At 43.2% G+C, this 18,074-nt stretch overlaps 1 protein-coding gene and 1 long non-coding RNA gene across 4 annotated transcripts in view; one reads left to right on the forward strand and one right to left on the reverse strand.

Annotated features, from left to right (window-relative positions):
* The window catches only part of CYSTM1 (cysteine rich transmembrane module containing 1), a 59,358-nt gene that overhangs the window by 21,238 nt on the left and 20,046 nt on the right, over positions 1 to 18,074 (reverse strand). Inside the window, exons 2-3 of one of the 3 annotated variants that reach the window (XM_060635984.3) lie at positions 13,907 to 13,986; positions 4,911 to 5,132 (exon numbers count right to left, since the gene is read on the reverse strand). In XM_060635984.3, coding sequence (XP_060491967.1) covers positions 4,911 to 5,132; positions 13,907 to 13,925 — 241 coding nt within the window. In that variant the 5' untranslated portion in view covers positions 13,926 to 13,986. Of the gene's footprint in view, positions 1 to 4,910; positions 5,133 to 13,906; positions 13,987 to 18,074 lie in introns of those variants that run through there. The other 2 variants (XM_078450524.2, XR_013557023.1) reach the window with 2 other exon arrangements.
* On the forward strand, positions 315 to 1,602 carry LOC132681476 (uncharacterized). Its single transcript, XR_009611074.3, has 2 exons — positions 315 to 393; positions 975 to 1,602. It is a non-coding gene; the product is annotated as an uncharacterized LOC132681476 (long non-coding RNA).

Genomic DNA, 18,074 nt, shown 5'->3' on the forward strand with positions numbered 1-18,074 from the left:
TCCTGACGTGGGAGTCTGAGAACTGCTGTGGAACATGCAGGCCCATAGCACTAGGATGAAATGAGGAAAAGCACTTAGCTTGGAATCATGACTCACATCCTTCTTGAACTCGCTGACCCTGGGGAAGTCACTAAACCTCTCTGGGCTTTGGTTTGAATCTCTCTAAAAGGAGGCGGTTAGCTCACAAGGAATGGTTAAGAGGCTTCATCTCATCCAATTCAACTGGATTCAAGCCTATTCACAGCCACTGCCTAGGGCACCGTGGTAAGGAGGATTGTGAGGTCACATTAGGGCTAAGCAGAAAGGACCACATGAGACTCCAAGGTCTGCCATGAGCTTGGAAGGTGAGTAACCAGGCGAGCACCTGAGGACCTCCACTGCGGATGATCTGAGGTATCTGAGGGGGTGTCATTTTGATTTTGGTGGCAGCATTTTAAAATGTCTCTTCTTTCATGACTTTCTCACCAATTCACAGAAATCTTCCTTAAATCGATTTTCTAAGACCGGAGATATTGTTTTGTTTAAATTTTCACTTTGAACAATTCTGTAACTACGGCACGGTCAACAAGAGCCTACCAGCAGTTTTGTTAGTTAGAATGCCTCCCTGAACAGGAGTCTACCTATCACCACTGGGACTTGCTGTAGGGCTTGCAAAGGTCCCCCAACACATATGTCATTCTGCAGTGTGGCTTTGCCACTGTCCTCCCAAGCACTGAACTCTGTCTCACCCCCCTTGAATCCCACCTACACAGACCCATGGCTGCTTGGGCCATGGAGCGGGATCCAAGTGCTGTTGTGAGTCTTCCGGGCCTGGGCAGGATCGTTACACGGTAGTGATGTAAGGTTTGGGGAAATCTGGGTGAAATCATTTGTACTATTTCTGCATCCTTTTTTTAAGTCTGCAACTGTTTCAAAACTAGAAATTAACTAAAGTCTGTTTCCTTTTTCTCTTTTTTTGCACACGGACACTGAAGGAGTCCCACTTCCTGAGGCCACTGTGTTGTCAGGATGCCCAACTTAGTCCCACTGAGGGGCCAAGTGGAGGAGAAGAGGGAAACAGAGACATCAGATGTGGGGTTCTGTGGGGTTTTTTTGGTATTTGGAAGAGCAATTAGTTGTTATAATGAACCGGAAGTACAAGATTTCACCAAAACAGCAACAGTTGACAGAATATGGCTGAACTTAAATGAAACTTTCAAGGGAAATAAGTGTGAAACAAAGCCCATAGGAGTGAAGAAGTGCACTGGTTAGGAACACACGTAAAGATAGTAGCGTCTAAGTGTGGGTATCTTCTGACTCTCCCTCTGACTGCAGTCAGATTGCCATCATGCTTCCACAACCCTCTCCCTTCTGAAGCTTCTGCAAAACCACACAGCTTCTCTGTACTGCAGATGCAAGCCAACCCAAGAGCACCCCTTTAGGCATGCTGTATAGAGCCAAGAGGAGAGTTCATAAATCTCATAGCCAACCAAGGGCCTCGATTATCCTCTATGTTCCAGCCCCAGGAGATGCCATGGGGAGCAGAGATTTCCACCCAAGCCCTTTCCAAATTACAGAATCTCTAACTTGGGGTGGTTGTTACATAGCACTATGTCAACTTTTCACCTGTGGCAAAAAGCCTTCAATTCTGGTTTGGCAAGATCTAGCTATCTGAATGAGCCTTTTGGACCTATTCCTTGGGCTGAGGTTGGTTTCACAGTCTTCTTGGCTAAATGCTTTCGTTTCCTGAGTTCCTTTTTATATAGCATCCCTACTCTTATTTCATTAAGATTTATCTTCCCACATATCTAAGGCTATTAGAGATATTTTCCCCCCTTTTTCTCACAGGTTTTTTGTTCCTTGTGTCATCTCTGTCCTCTCAGAGTCCCTTTTTTGTGTCTGTGTTGGTCACTATCTGTCATTTTGCAGCCTCTACTCAGGTCTCTGGCGACCCTCTACTGTTGGTTAATTTTTAAGGCTGAAATGCTGTCACTTGCAGTCTTAAGAACCTTGGCGAAATGTAACACAAATGCTGAAAGCCTGCACTAAGACGGCACCAGCTAAGTTGACTGAATTCAGACATTAAGGAGGTAAACTAGACAGAAGACAAAAATTAACTTAATTCAGAGAGGAGGTGCTCTGAAAGAAGTCTGTATAGGCTGCAGCTGAAGCACATGGGATTGGTTACTTCTACCATAGAGGTGGGATACAAAAGGGGAAGCTTCATAGAGGAGTGACATTTTGTTTCACCTCTGAGGTGTGCAGGGTGGGGCAGAGCAGAAATGCAGGGTAGGCAGTCACAGGAGCAGCGTGGCAGGTGAGAGGCCCCGTCTACTTACAGATACCAGATGATGACACCCTTGACTTGAAGTGGATGTAATGACTGATGAGCCACCTGCTGGTCTTGGAAGGGATGGATGTATTTTGTGCGTGGGGAGGGCTGGGGAAGACATAAACTGCTGGGTACAGAGTGGAAAGCGGTAAACCGTCTGCCAAGATGGTCACCAACAATTCCTCCTGCTCTACATTCACACGCTGTTCCTCCTGAGACAGAGTTTAATTTACATGAATGTTTATAATAGCCATGACTTACTATTCACCACAGTCAAAAAGTAGAAACCCAAGCATGAATGGATAAAGAAAATGTGATATATCCATACAATGGGGTGTTATTTGGCAACACAAAGAACGGAGTACTGACACACGCAGAGGAGCCTTTAACACGTTACACTAAGTGAAAGAGCCAGTCATAAAAGGCCATATTATAGGATTCATTTTATAAGAAATGTCCAGAACAGACAAATCTACAGAGATAAAACAGATGTATGGAGGGGGAAGGTTAAGGAAATGGGAGTGATTGCTAAAGGATATGGCTTTCTTTGGGGTGATGAAATGTTCTGGAATTAGCGGTGATGGTCATACAACTCCCGACTATATCTCTCAATAAAGCTGTTACCAAATCGGGGGGGCGGGGGGCAGGGTATCGATGACATCTATTTCCCCTCCTATTGAATCCAGCCAGCCTTGTGACTTGCTTTGAACAAAAGAATATGGTAAGTGATGGTGGACCACTTCTGGGCCTAGACACGAAAAGGCTGGCAAGATCGTACGCTCACCCCCTTAGAAGCTAACCACCATGCAGACAAGCCAGGGTAGATGAGAGACAACAGGTAGGGAGGGGCCTCGTGGAAGTAAACCAGGGCCCTACTCATGTGAATGAAGACATCTGGGACATACCAGCCCCGACCAGGCTGACAGCTGAATTAAGTGACCCCAGGAGAGATCATACGAAGCCAACTCACAGAATCATGAGAATAAATCACTGTTGTTTTCAGCCACTGAGTTTTGGGGTGGTATGTTATACGAGGGATAACTGACACACAACCTCTCCAAGCCTCAGATTCTACCTCTGTAACATGGGACCAAAGCTATAGGGCTCTTGTGAAAGTTACATGAGGCCGGTACTAGGCTTCAGAAATACTAGTTGTTACAGTTGTTATCATTAAATATCATCCCAGGAGACCCCAAATGTATTGCAAGTATACTCCTTGGTAAGCCTCATTCCCACAAGCACCTGTCACCTCCAATCACATGGTTTTCAAAAAACTGGTTTCCCAACAAAGAAAAACAAAAGATATTTTTACTACAATCTCTACAGTAAAAAAAACAAAAAACAAACAAAATTCTGAACCATAAACAGACTTAGATTCTGCTTAGCTATCTATCCAGCTACCTACCCATTCAATACACCTTTATTAAGTCCTTACTGATTACCAGACACAGGTTAAGAATAACTAAGAAGACCTCCCCTCCTTTGAATCAGAAACAGTTTCTTCATAGGAGCTGTTGACAGAATGGACTACACACTTTCACTTCAGCTGATGGATGTACCTGCAGTTATAGATAAATCTAAAATCCTCCAGCTGGAGAAAAAAGTTATAGGCACAGATTCCAAAGCCAAACCATCAGGATTCGAATCTGGAATCTGCCCCTTCTAGCTGGCCAAGTCCGTATGCCACTGTGGGACTCAATGACTTCACTGTAAAATGGGAACAACCTCATAAGATTGTTCCAAGAATTAAATGTTAATGTACGTAAAGCTCTTAAGAGACCACTTGGCACACAAGCACTCATTAAGAATTAGCTAATCTAAAAAGCTGAAGGCACTGTAAAAGAGCAAACCAGAAGGTCATACAACAGTTCTAACAGTCACCAAGACATCTAGCACAGTGCTTCTCAAGATGTGTCCTTTCTAATCCACCATAGATTGACACGTATTGTAAAATGCAAGATCACCTGCTTGAATGTCACAGCAATGTCAAATTACTCTACAAGTTCTTCTGTTTACTCGTACTTTCTGTACTTATCACATTCACAGACTGGCACTTATCTGCAGAGTCAGCTTTGAGTAGCACTGTTCTAGCACACCAGAAGGACTCATAGGCCTACTGAAAACTCAGCTAGCAAGTTCAAGAGAATTATGAAAACATTTAAGCAAAGAACATCAACCCAAGAGTAGGGACAAGAGGATGACTTGGAGGTCAACAAACCAACAATGAAAATAATCCCAGCAGGCCAAATCTAAAATACGAAACTGGGTGTCAGGGCAAGAACCCAATCAGTACTTTCCCCCACTGGTACCCCAAAAGGGGCCATCAGAAAACACATCGACCAGGAAGTCATCAGCCCCAGAGGGATAAGAGACATAGAGGAAGTAGAAAGAACTGATGCAGGCCTCCTGAGAAAGAAGTCCTTCTCAGGAGTTAGAAGCTACCTTAAGTGGTCACCAAGCCTTGGGAACGTCAACCACAGCACACAAAGGCTAGCGTGCCTTCTCTGCCAAAGAAAACATGCAAACATTTCCTTTGGTGACATGGGACTGTGCACATGCACACCCACATACACATATACACATACCCAACTCCCAGTACCTGTGGTTTTAGGAGGCTCCTGAGGTCCGCCCTGCCAGCCATACTGTGGGTATCCTTGGTAGGGGTAACCCTGAGGAGGTGGGTAGGGTCCCCCCATAGGTCCTGGAGGGTAGCCCTCTGGTCCCATTGGTTGTTGTGGATAAGGTGGGTACGGGGCCGTCGGACCAGGGCCCGGATACGGTGGAGGGTTCCCTGGGTTCATCGGGGACCTGCAGAATGTACCTAAGAGACAAACAATGAAAATTATTCTCATCTAATCCGTGGAAGTCATTAGGAAAAAAACTTCAACCCAAGAATAAATTTACAAAATCCCTTAAAGGATCTCAAACCTCTTGTAAACCTTCAGTTTTGCCCATTGTTTCTTTTTCACCATTCCCACAATTGACTAATTAGGTTATGTACCTGGTTATATGCCTTCTGCCTGCCTTCCTCACTAGGCATAGGCTGTGACAGCAGGGATCAGGTCACCTTTGGATCATCACTATGACCCTGGAGCTTAGCATGATGCCTGGTACAAGAATAGGATTTTTTATTTTTTTAATTCTCTCAAATGTCCACAAATGTGGTTGCATACATAGCTCTAGGAAGAAGGCAGAAAGTCTAACGGCACTAATCTTGAGTCAGACCAGTGGAGGCTGAACCAGCCCAACCAGGGCTGGGCCACACTGGTTCCTCTAACAAGAAGCACTGCGGCAATGACCCACCAAAGACCCACGGCTCTCAGCAGTTGAATGGTGTGTCCAGACTTCACTGGACTGAGGGCAGAGCTCTCTACACAGGATGCTGAGCATCTCCTCAGACCATCCAGGCTCCCAGGACCCTGGAGGGCTCACCAGGAACCCCCACATTTGTGTGTATAGGTTCCTGTTCTTGGTGGTTTGCTTCTGTGAGACAGGCCATTGCTTCCCAGCCCCCAAACACTCGTTAACCATTCTCATGACTGGGCTTGAAGTCTGGTGGGCCGGTATCTCCTCTCCATCAACCCTGCAACCCTTGCAGTGCCTGACATTCCAAGGACTTCAGATTAAAAGTATCACTGGGGAATGCAAAGTACATATTCTGGATGAACGTGCTATCTGTCATCTTACTGTCTTGCACTGTTACCCACCTGCAATACTGATATTTAACTTTTTACCTATTCAGAGGTCTTCTATCCCCAATTAAAAAGTTAACAGAAGGAAGACTCTCATACTCAAAATTTAATAATTTCACTACTTGTTCTCCATAACATACAATCGATAAATTTGTAAGGGACTTTACACATATGTAAAGAACAAAATAACTATAAACGTTCCCTAGAAAATCCGGATTCAAGTAACAGTAGACTTGGCAAGTCCAACAGTGGCAGGATGAATCCCACACAATCACATCCCCCTACACAATAGTGGTCACATTTCCAGTCAGGTATCCATCCATTCTCGCCTCCGTACCAGCTCCAGGGTGAGACCAGGGCTACCTAACCCAGTCCAGGTCACCCTTTCCCCTTTGTGATCAAGATTGGTTCAAGGAATCCAGGACTAAGCCAGTCACACATGGCATCCCTCGGCCGCTGGGACCGGTTCTGAAGTGGTTTGCAAATTAAGAGCTTGGTGCTCTCCGAACACACTCCCAGCCTCCCTTTTCCCTGAACTCCGGCACACACTAAGTCTGGCAAGGACAGGGCTTCTCAGCCCTGAGGAAGCCAGCCTTAAGGTGAAGCAGGCACTTCAGAAAAGCAGAGCAAGAGAAAAAAGAAATGGGATTCCAGATGACTTTATAACAGTTTATAAAGAAAACAGGCTGAAACCTACCCTAACCTTTTATACCTCTACAGAACTTCCAGGTCTAGGAACCAATAGTATAGTAGGCTAATGAACTCCTCTGAGCGACATTCAAGCAAGCGTACAGTTATACAGTGCTGACCGCCTGGCACTGTGCTAAGTAGTGAGGTACGGAGATAAGTGAGGCTCAAACCTATGCCTTGGGCAACTGGCTCAAAAGGAAAACATAAGGAGAGTGATATTTAGAAAAGTGGTAAACAGACAGCTAGATAGGAGCAGGGGCTTAAACCCAGCAGGAGGTGAGTGTGTCACTTGAAGGAGGTGATTATAAATTCAAACTTCATAATATGGAAGCAGAATGGCTCCAGAGTCTCTATTTTGACATCTGCATTCTATCCCTCATTTTAGAGGCTCTTATTTTTCCAGGGGCCTAACAGGGATTCAGAAAAAAACTAGAGTTCTTTCCCTTCTCTGCTCTCTGCCAACATGACATCACACTCTGACCTGGGAATGGCTTTCGCCTTATCCTAATGCAAAGACTTCTACCAAGAAGGCTGTGGAAAACCTAGTGAGCGCTTGTTTGCAATAGAACTCAGTCTCATTGACCCTTTCGCCCAATGGCTATTCCATTATTTACTTTTTAAGTCACAGAAGAACACAGTCATCGTAACTAAGCTTTCCAGAAATTCAGTATATGGGGAGTGGGGTCTCCTGTGAAAGGGCCTAATCCCATTGAAACACTATTTTATCTTGATTAGTCCAACAAGACCCTGTAGTAATGATCATTCTCACTCTAGCAAAGTCCGGACCAAAGTCTGCAGACATTGTTCTGAGAACAGCGACCCATGAGAAGGAAAAAAGAACAAAGCGTATAAAACTATTACAGCTTCAGACTTCAGTGTTTCATGACTCATCTTGATCTATCTACTTGCATCTAACCCCATTATCCCCATGCTGTTCTCTTCCTGGAACCCTCAATAATGTATGTGTCCTCTCTCCTCCCTCCATCATGTTTCCCCCTCATTTCTGGGATGTACCTTTCTCCTTCTACCTGAGGAATCACTTCATGTCTAGGGGGGAAATCCCAAGAGGCACTTATAAAGAACATACACCACGCAGGCACTCCAGCTACCGTGCCCCCTCCTTCTGTCCCTGTGTTCTGAAGACACACAGTCATCTTAAAGGGATAAAAATCTGCATCTATCTTCATTTTCCTTCAAGTTAAAAAAATTCCAGTAAGAGGGAAAGCCACAGAAACAGCATCTGTGCTGAGATCAAAGATCGTGGGGCTGGCATTTGAAAAGCACGACTTTGCTTAATCAATTGGGAATCCCAAGTTTGTACAGAAGCCAACCAAAGTAAAAACAAAACAAAGGCTACCTAACACTGATACAGTCTAGTGCAAAACACTTAATATAATCCAAACACAAATGAGCTATCAATTTAAGGTATGATACTGAACTCTGCACCATAAACATTTTCCCTTTATAAATTTGCTCAGGTGAAATACACACCCTACTATACCAGAGTGTGTTACACCAAGGGTCAAATGTAAACTGGAAGTTGTACTATTAAAGATAAGTTAGGGCCTCAAATAAGCTCAAATCAAGCAGCAGCCAAGATCCATTAATAGACTGCACTGAACACCGCAATGTGGCGATCCCATTCCAGACAAGCTCCAAGTCCCAGGATTAGCATTCAGACATACAATGAGAAGACCAGCAACCATGTTTTCAGAAAGTGGTCCTATAAGATAAGACCTCAAACAAAGTAGACACACAGGAAAGAATGGTATGTTTCAAAGTTGTTATTATTTTTTAATTACAAGATGCCTGGTAGCCTGGCATTGACCCTGAAGAGAATACAGTAAAGAACTTTCCTCTGGAAAAACTAAACAGCCCCAATGGAAAAAATATTATTGATATCAGTATTTATGACCCCGTAAGTCTGCTCTCAGATGTGGACTAACGTGTAGTGAGTCCATAAGAACATTCAAAGCAGTTTTATTTATAATAGCCCCACAGTGGGAACTGTCCAAATGCTCATCACAGCACAACAGATAGCTTGTGGTATATACAACAGAAAACTGTCCAGCAAAAAAAAAAAAAAAAAAAAAGAAAAGAAAGAAAAGGAAAGAAACAAAGAACAAATATTACATGTGGATGAATCTCACAGATGATGATGAATAAAAGGAGCCAGATTCAACAGACTTCACACTGTAAGATTCCATGTATATGAGGGTTGAGAACAGCCAAAAGGAATATACGGATATTGACTGGAAGAGGCACAAAGGGAGCCTTCTGGAATGATAGAAATGTTCTACATCTTGAGCTGAGTCATGTTTATATGAATACTACAAAAACCCATTGAGTTGTACATTAAAATTCTCACACTTTAAGTTGTACAGTAACAGCAGACAGACAAAATTTGGCTAAAAGGAAAAAAAACATTTATAGTGGTTTTCCCTGGGTGCTGAAACTATGAGCAATTGTTACTTATATTCTTTTGTATTTCTGAAAGTTTTAATAAGGGAAATTCTATAGTCAGGGGAAAAAAAGGTTTTCTTAGTGCTTTCTAATATTTTCAGGCTGCTCGTCTTAACTGCTAGAACACCTCTGTAGGCCTCCTATCTATCCACTCGCAGGACCCCGATATCCCTTCCTACTACTAATTTAACCCTTGTTGGTAACCTCTTTTATATCTGCTCTTCACTAATTTTTATAGTAATTTCTGTAATTATAATTCTTTTTTCACAGGCTACTTCAGGTCCTTAAGTTCTTTAAATGTTTTCTTTCTGCTTCAAACTAAGAAGTCACTTGGCTGAGTATCAGACATGGGAGGAAAAAGTTCTCTTGCTTACATACAGACCTCTTTGCTTGAAACTATTCTTATCACCAAAGCCAGAAGTCATGCTTATCCCTCCATCCTCACATATCCTTCTTCAGAATTTATAAAATTGTCTTAAAGTTTAAAAGCATGAGAGCAGATCTTATTCTAACGACCTCCTCTGTGTCTTTTTTTAACTCCTTGATTTGTTGGCCTTTTAACAAGATCTTCGTAAACAGAGTATTTATATTCTCGGTCCCTCACTTTTTCTTGATTCTCATACCCATAATTTTGGGTATGGTTTGTTGGGCTAAAAAAAGCTTTAGAATTACTGGTTTTGTGCCGCTCTATCCTCTGAGGCTTAGGGTTTTCATTAAGTTTTAGCACTGGCATGTTGGTTTATTCCATTCATAGTCATTTGTTCATTCCACAAATACTTCCAGAAGCACCCACTGTGACCCAGCACCAGCGGTTCCAGGCACTACGGACATAATGGTAAGTAAGAACTTCCACTGGGGCTAGTAAGAGAGGCAGACATTAATGTCAGCAATTACAAAACCAAGCTGAGAGGGAGGAAGCACTTAGCACAGCAAGCTCAAAGTAGAGACAATAAGTCCTGGAAGTCAGAGAAAGCTACTCAGAGGAAGCAATTATCACATTGATAGTTAAGCATAAACAGAAATCCCTGACTACTCACCCTTCACTGTCTGGTAAGAGACAGCCGCCTGTGAGAAAGACCTGAGCACACTGGAGGAGGTGAATGGGTTCATTATGGCCAAAGTAGACAGGATGGGATGAGGCCAAAGGGTCAGTTCACAAACAGCCTTGCTAAGAATAAACCTCCATTTCACTGCAGCTTCCTTTTCTACAGTTATTACCTCTTGTAAAAGGATTCACCCAACTTTATTTATGCTTATCTGTTACTGTTGGCAAACCTAACCATTTGTTTATTCAACGATAAACAGCATTCAACAATATTAAGGACACGACATCCCAGTACCAGGGGTATGAGGCAAAAAATCCTAGCTGGCTTGCTCTCACCCTTTGGTACTGCTAACAGTAAAAATAAAATGACTCTTTCCATTTGTCTGTTATTGCATCAGATGGAAAATGCTGGAAGTTCTCCAAATTGCTAGGGTATAGTGATAGTTTGGCTATAAAGACGAGACAAAACTCACTATGGGCAGTCACCTTAATGAGTTCCGTAATTTTACTGAAACAGATGCAAGAAGTGTGCATGAATGGCCCCACCAGTACAGGAAGTTGTGTCGCAAACAAAGTGACTGGGCAGGGAGCACAGCTGAGAAGCAACAAATGGCCTCTACTCTGAACCCCTGAGCCCAGACCACAAGGACAGGCATTCCAGAACCACGGGCCTTCGCCTAGGAACAACCTACTCCTGACACGGACAACTTTACACAAGAGCCCCGGGGACTAGCAACAGCAGGGAATTGACCTTTTAAAGAAGGTAGTGATGCTCCCAACAACAGAGCAACACCAGGAGACCCGTGAGAGTTAATTATCACAACACGGGCAAGATCTGTGATTTTATAACTTGTTCACCATTTCTAACACATTTTGCAGTGCCACCATTTCCTAAGTTGATTTTCTTTGGGGGGCAGGTTGGAAGAATATAACCTGCACTGTTACTTCATCATCGTCCAAACACTGATTCTGGTGTCAATTTCCCAAATATTAGCCATCCCCTACCTCATTCAGGATCGTTTGTTCGCCAGTTCTACCAGGTCCTGAGCTGCCCTCATATAATCCATGAATGAATATTAGAGCATGTCTTTTGTGTCAACATTCTGGCCTGCAGCCTCTCTGTGGAGGACACAATGACACATATCTCAGAAATGGCACCTTTCACGGAACAAGGGCATCAAAAGGCACGTGAAAGTTGAAGAAATAATGGTGGATCATCTATCTCTGGAGGCCCTGTCCTAGAGTAATGAAGAGCTTCAAACAGCATCTAATTTTCCTTTCTCACACAGAATTTGACATAAAAACAAAAACTACAGAGGAACCTAAAATCCTGCAAACTATTTAGCAACATGATTTGGTAATGCCATTCTGGTAAGTGCTTTAAGCCACCATCCCCAACATTAAGATAACACAAAGACGTAAGCATATTCAACTTGTCCTGATACATTAGTAATAAAGTCTAAAAAGTCATCCCCAGGTTAATTATCCACATTACTATGTGGATATTTATGTGGATATTATATAATTATCAACATTATTTGAAAATATTACAGCCAATCAATCTCACCTCCCTCCAACATTAAACTTGGTATGCATATTTTAGCATTCAGCCAGCCTGGGAGACTTCGAGAAAATTCAGAGAAGTTCCCCTCCAGAGAGGTAACATATCACCTGATAACATTTTTTTTGTATAAAGCTTTCTATAAAGAACCTCTGGCTGGATCCATACTTGTTGCTCTATAAAATCTAACATCAACACTTATTCAACAGCCATTAAAAAAATAATTGCTACATGAAAATATCTATCGACAACTAAAATAGCCTACCTAAGCTGTCTAGGCATTGGTATACCATTCCTCCCTAATGTTTGGAGGAAACATCCTTTCTTTTTACATAGTGATGATTCTGTTTTCTTACATATTCTTCAATAAAGGCATGTTTTTAAGTGAAACCTTTAATAAGTAACAACACCCTATCCTTCGAACCAGCAATTCACCCTTTAGGAATTTATCTTACAGATATACACTAGTTCTGGTATGCAAAAAAAAAAATCTTCAATGCACACAACTTCATACCCCCTCCACAGATATTACAGCATTTATTTATAATAGCTATATAACACATCTCTCTCTCTCTCTCTCTCTCTCTCACACACACACACACACACACACGCACGCACGCACATGATGTATAACATCCCAAAGGGCCACCAATATGGGAATGGTTAAATAAACCATGGAACTTCCAAACCATGGCATCACTATTTGGCCTTTAGGAATGAGGCAGAATTACATGTGCTGATGTGGAAAAACGCCGACAGACTCAAAACAGCAAATTGCAACACAACGCGTTCTATTACCCCATTTGGGTTTAAAAATAAAGTTCTATTTCTAAACTTGAATACATTACAGTTATATTAACGAATATAATTATTCATTCAACTGTACTTTTTTGTTATATGTAATTTCCACACATATTTGACAATAAAAGTTAAAACCCCTGCTGATCATCTTTGGGTAAAGTCTGCCACATGGCTTTTAGGAGAAAATAATCTATCTCCTAACTCACTAAACGGAAAGCCATGCTTCCAACAACCATCTAAACTACCAGTGAGAAAACACTCTGTTCCAGTTGCCACATGGAAAACCCCAGCTCCAGAGCAGAATCCACAGCTGCAAATGGTCTCATGGCTTCCAGGATCGCCTCGCCAAGGACCCCCTTTCCAGCCTTTATTGCTCATACACGGTTCTCTGCAGAAACCACAGGTCTGCCTGGATGTAGGATTTACTTCTGCCTTCAGCTTCTCGAAGGACTCCCCAAGGGTGGACCTCAGCTTGTGTGATAGCTCCCAACAATGCCAGCAAATCCTGACAACTCCCTCCCCACACCACTGGGACCCCCAAGTGGGGAAAAGACACCTCCACCTCACCCAACCACTCAGCTCAGGGAGTCTGGTCAGTAACCGAGCTAAGATGCTATCTGAAAGCCAGTGGGGAAGTAAAGGTTGGCTCCTCCTCAGAAAAAAAGGTTGGGGACCTCTGAATTAAATCTAGTCACTGGGACATATGGGACAGCATTGTAACTCCCGGAACTTCAAATAGCCAGCCCTCAAAGTGACAATGGACAGAAAATGAGGCCCAGCAAGAGGGAGCATGGAAAGAGAAAGCGGCAGTGAACAGAAGGGACAGAAAAAGAGGAAAAAACCTATTAACACAGAAAGTGAGTTGGGGACATGAAAGGATAGGTTATAGCAGGAGAGAGGGAAAAGAGCCCAGCTCTGCCCCCTGCCAAGTTGAGAGGACACACTAAAAAGGGACAGGTCCATCCCTCTCAACAAGCCTGACAAGGCCACTTCCCAGGCCAGGTCCCCCACCAGCACAGCCCCAGAAAGACTGGCTCCCCTGCCCCCTCCCAGAGCATTAGATTAGGCTTTGTGGGAAACCTGAAATCCTGATGGCTCAGAAAGAGGCCCCTACAGCTTAATGTGCTGGCAATTTAACTAAGCACTCCTGGTTCCTGCCGGCTACCAGGCTAGTCAGGGCTTTGCTCTGCCATTAGCGTGCTCTCATGACCCTCTGAGAAAAGCAGCAGCCTAGCCAGAGCTGTGGGGTGCCTCTTAATGGGCAGGAGGGAATCTCCCTTCACACCAGCAAGAGACACTGCTGCCTGCCATGTGCCAATGTGGGCTGCCCGACCAGACCTTACCGTCCCAAGGCAGCGACATCTCTCCCCTCCTTTCTTCATCTTTGTAACTTTAGAGCCATAGACATCAAGGCCAACAAAGGCTAGAAAAAACAAATGCTAGGTAACTCCAAGATTTCCGTCACTAACATCCACAAAGAGCTACTGTGTATGAGGACGACAAGGGGCTCAAAGTAGTGTAAGATACTCATGAGTTAAAAACAAAACAAAACAAAACAAAAAAACTGCATCCACCCAGAAACAAACGCTTATATGGTCAATTAATCTACGACAAAGGAGACAAGAATATACAATGGGGAAAAGACTGTCTCTACAACAAATGGTGCTGGGAAAACTGGACAGCTACATGCAAAAGAATGAGACTGGACCAATCTCTTACCATACACAAAAATACTCAAAGTGGATTACAGACTTAAATGTGAGACCAGAAACCATAAAACTAAAAGAAAACATATGCAATATTTTTTTTTAATGTTTACTCTTGAGAGACAAAGAGAACATGAGTGAAGGCGGGGGAGGGAGGGGGAGGGAGGGGGAGGGAGGGGGAGGGGGAGGGAGGGGGAGGGAGGGAGAGGGTGAGACAGAGAATACAAAGCAGGCTCCAGGCTCTAAGCTATCAGCACAGAGACCAACACAGGGATCGAACTCACAAACTGAGATCATGACCTGAGCCGAAGTTGAGACACTTAACCTACTGAGCCACCCAGGTGCCCCTAAATTTTTTATTATTTTTTTTAAGGCAGTAATTTATTTGACATTGGTCATAGAAACATTTTTCTATGATGCGTCTCCTCAAGCAAGGAAAACAAAAGCAAAATTAAACTATTGGGACTACACCAAAATAAAAATTCTTTGCACAACAAAAGAAACCATCAACAAAACCTGCTGATGGGAGAAGATACGTGCAAATGATTGATCCAATAAGGGGTTAATATCCAAAATATAAAGATCTTTAAAATATATAGACAGATCAATCTTCTACAACTCAACAGCAGAAAAACAAATCCAATTAAAAAATGGGCAGAGGATCTAAACAGACATTTTTCCAAAGACGACATACAGATGGCTGACACATGAAAAGATGCTCAACGTCACTAATTATCAGGGAAAAGCAAATCAAAACCACAAACAAACAGCACCTTACACCCATCAGAATGGCTAGAATCAGACAAGTAACAAGAAGTGGTGGTGAGGATGTGGAAAGGAGCCCTTGTGTACTGTTGGTGGGAATATAAACTGGTACAGCCACTGTGAAAAACAGTATGGAGGTTCCTCAAGGTAAAAATAGAGTTACCATATGATCCAGTAATTCCACCACTGGGTATTTACCCAAAGAAAACCAAACCAAACCAAACCAACCAACAAAAAACTAATTTGAAAACATAAATGCACCCCTATGTTTACTGCAGCATTATTTACAATAGTCAAGATAAGGACAGGGCGCCCAGCTGGCTCACTCAGTGGAACACAGCACTCGTGATCTCGAAGTTGTGAGTTGACATATGCTCCCCAAATGATCCTGCCCCAGGTCCTGACACTGAAAGCTGACTGGTAAAGTACTGCAGGCAGCATCAACAATGTCAAGTGGCAGAAGTCTAGCACCTCCTCCCAGGTGGTCGCCTTCCCAAATAACTTTACAGTTAATTGTTCCCCATCCCTATCTTTCTTTGCACAATGAGCACGTGGTCTGATAGTTTTCAGTAAGGATGTATTTTTTGGAACAACTCTCTGGGGACTAATGATTCTTTCAGCATAAACTGGAGAACTAAAGATAGGCACTATGAATACAGCATTACTCCCCAGGGAGTAAACTCAGATCAAACTCTCCTCCCACCATGACTACCAACACTCCCTTAAACCTTTTAATTGAAAGGGTTCACAAAAATATAAATCATCCCTTGTTTTCAGCAAAATCATACACAGGCTTGCTGTCCATAGAGACTAGATTCAAACCATTTGTCTTCCTGGCTTTAGAAATGAGGATCCATCCAGTTTCCTAACTGGTTCTGAAGCCTACAATCAATACCAATATTCCACCTATGTCTCCTAAAACCTACTTAAGAAGTCAGTGAGTTCATTTCCTTTTGAAGAGTCCTTTGTAAACAGCACACCAAGTAGTGTGAACCTTTTTGACTGGAGGGTCAACTCATGCCCAATCCCCTCGCTTCTATGCTGCTGTTTAATTGCTGACTCCCACTTTATAGCCAAGCCGATTAGCAGCCTTGGCCAAGCGCTGCCTGAGAAAAACAAGCCTCTCCGGTCAGGATTCCCCTCATGCCTAGTCGACAAATGCCAGAAGTCTAAGAGATGGATATTATAGTTCTATAGAGTCCCTGGGCACATCAGCAAGCATGTGAGTGTCTGACTGAGTAAGAGGACCAACGGACTGACACAGAACACGGGAATTTTAAAAGATGACTATTTCACTCCTCAATTTAATTTAGGGAGCATTATTATCCACTTTTACCTCTGATGAACTTAATAACTAACTCCTTTAGAGTTGAAAGGATATTGGATACAAAAACCTCCAGAAAGCTCCACGCCCAGCTAGGTTACTGGTTTATTCCAGGCACTCTAAGGGAAGCAGAAAAGAGTGGGGAACCATTTGAAATTATTTCCTTATCAAACACAAACATGGAGTTTACCCTCAGGCCTCCAGATCTTGATTATAAGTGTACTGATAAGCCTAAATACCCCAGGAAAAAAATAATAAAAACACCTTAGAGTTTGCATGAGGCTTTCACAAAAATTTAGAATGTCCATCTCTTTTTTATTTCACTAATCTCAAAACATCCGTTCATCCAAGAATTACAATTTTCAGGGAGAGAAGCTCAGGGAGACTCCCCTTAGTCTCCGTCTCACCTCTCTTGACTTGTGGAGTCTTTTTTTTTTTTTTTCCCAATTTTTTTTAAGTTTATTTGAGAGAGAGCGCAAGCAGGGAAGGGGCGGGGGGGGGGGGGGGGGGGAAGGATCCCAAGCAGGCTCTACACTATCAGCACAGAGCCCAAAGCAGGGCTTGATCCCATGAACCTCGAGATCGTGACCTGATCTGAAACCAAGAGTCGGATGCTTAACTGACTGAGCCATCCAGGCGCCCCCTGACTTGTGAAGTCTTGAGTAATCCTTTTTGCCATCTTTGACTTTGCTGGACAAAGCCAAAAGCTGAACCCACAACTGGTGACCCTGACGTGATAAGCCAAACCCGAAATTGGTGACCCTAAAGTGAAAGTGATAGCTTTGAGAGGAAGATTTTTAGGTGGCAGAATCGACATGTTCAGGAAAAAATGTGACATTGTCCGGACTTCGGATAGACCTCATCCTGGACAACAGTGGAGACTATGCCCACAAGTGACCAAGGCAAATGATGTCACCTGGGGACAACTTAAGAAGCTCGATCAACATGTGACCAAAGTAATGTGCCATGGCAGAGAGCCACCAACCCCAGAAAACAGGTTTTTAGCATATCTAGCTGTGGTTTCTCAAAACTTGGCTAAGCTCTCCAAATGATCTACACCATAGTGGCCTCCTTGAGACATCATGAATGACAACAGATTGCCCTCCTCAACTCCCATGAACAAGATTCTTTAAAAAAAAAAAAGAGGGATATGTAGGAAATCAAATAGCTATGTCCTGGTTAAGGAGATTATAGGGAACACATTACACTGCTTTCTGGCCCTGCAGAGGACACCTGACCACTATCTAGTTAAGGCATATTTAGGGACTGGGTCCTGCCTGTGCTCATGAATTCCTGAGACCATGTTATCTATGGAATATCTCTTTTGTAGTCTTGGGAATGCCTTGTTTCTTTGCACGCTTTCTATAAGTTCTTACTGGCATGTAGCTCCTGACATATTGCGCAATGTTTTCCCTATAACATATACCTAATAAAGACGGGAGCTTGTCAACAGTTCGGGGAGACTTCCCTTAGCCTCCCTGTCACCTCTCGACTTGTGGAGAAAAAAATTCAGCTTTGGAGGAGCATCAAGTAATGAATTAATTACATTAATTTCATGTAAGCCTCTCATTAATTCTCCTTGGTACCTCTGGGAAGGGAGTACTAACCATTATCCCGTTTCAAGGTCGAGGAATGTTACCATCCCAAGAACGGTGGGCCCTGCCCAGGGCCTTGGGTGACAAAGGCCAAGGACTGAGAATTCTCCTTGGCTCAGTC

Source organism: Panthera onca, chromosome A1, assembly GCF_046562875.1.
Source record: "Panthera onca isolate mPanOnc1 chromosome A1, mPanOnc1 haplotype 2, whole genome shotgun sequence".
NCBI lineage: Eukaryota > Metazoa > Chordata > Mammalia > Carnivora > Felidae > Panthera > Panthera onca.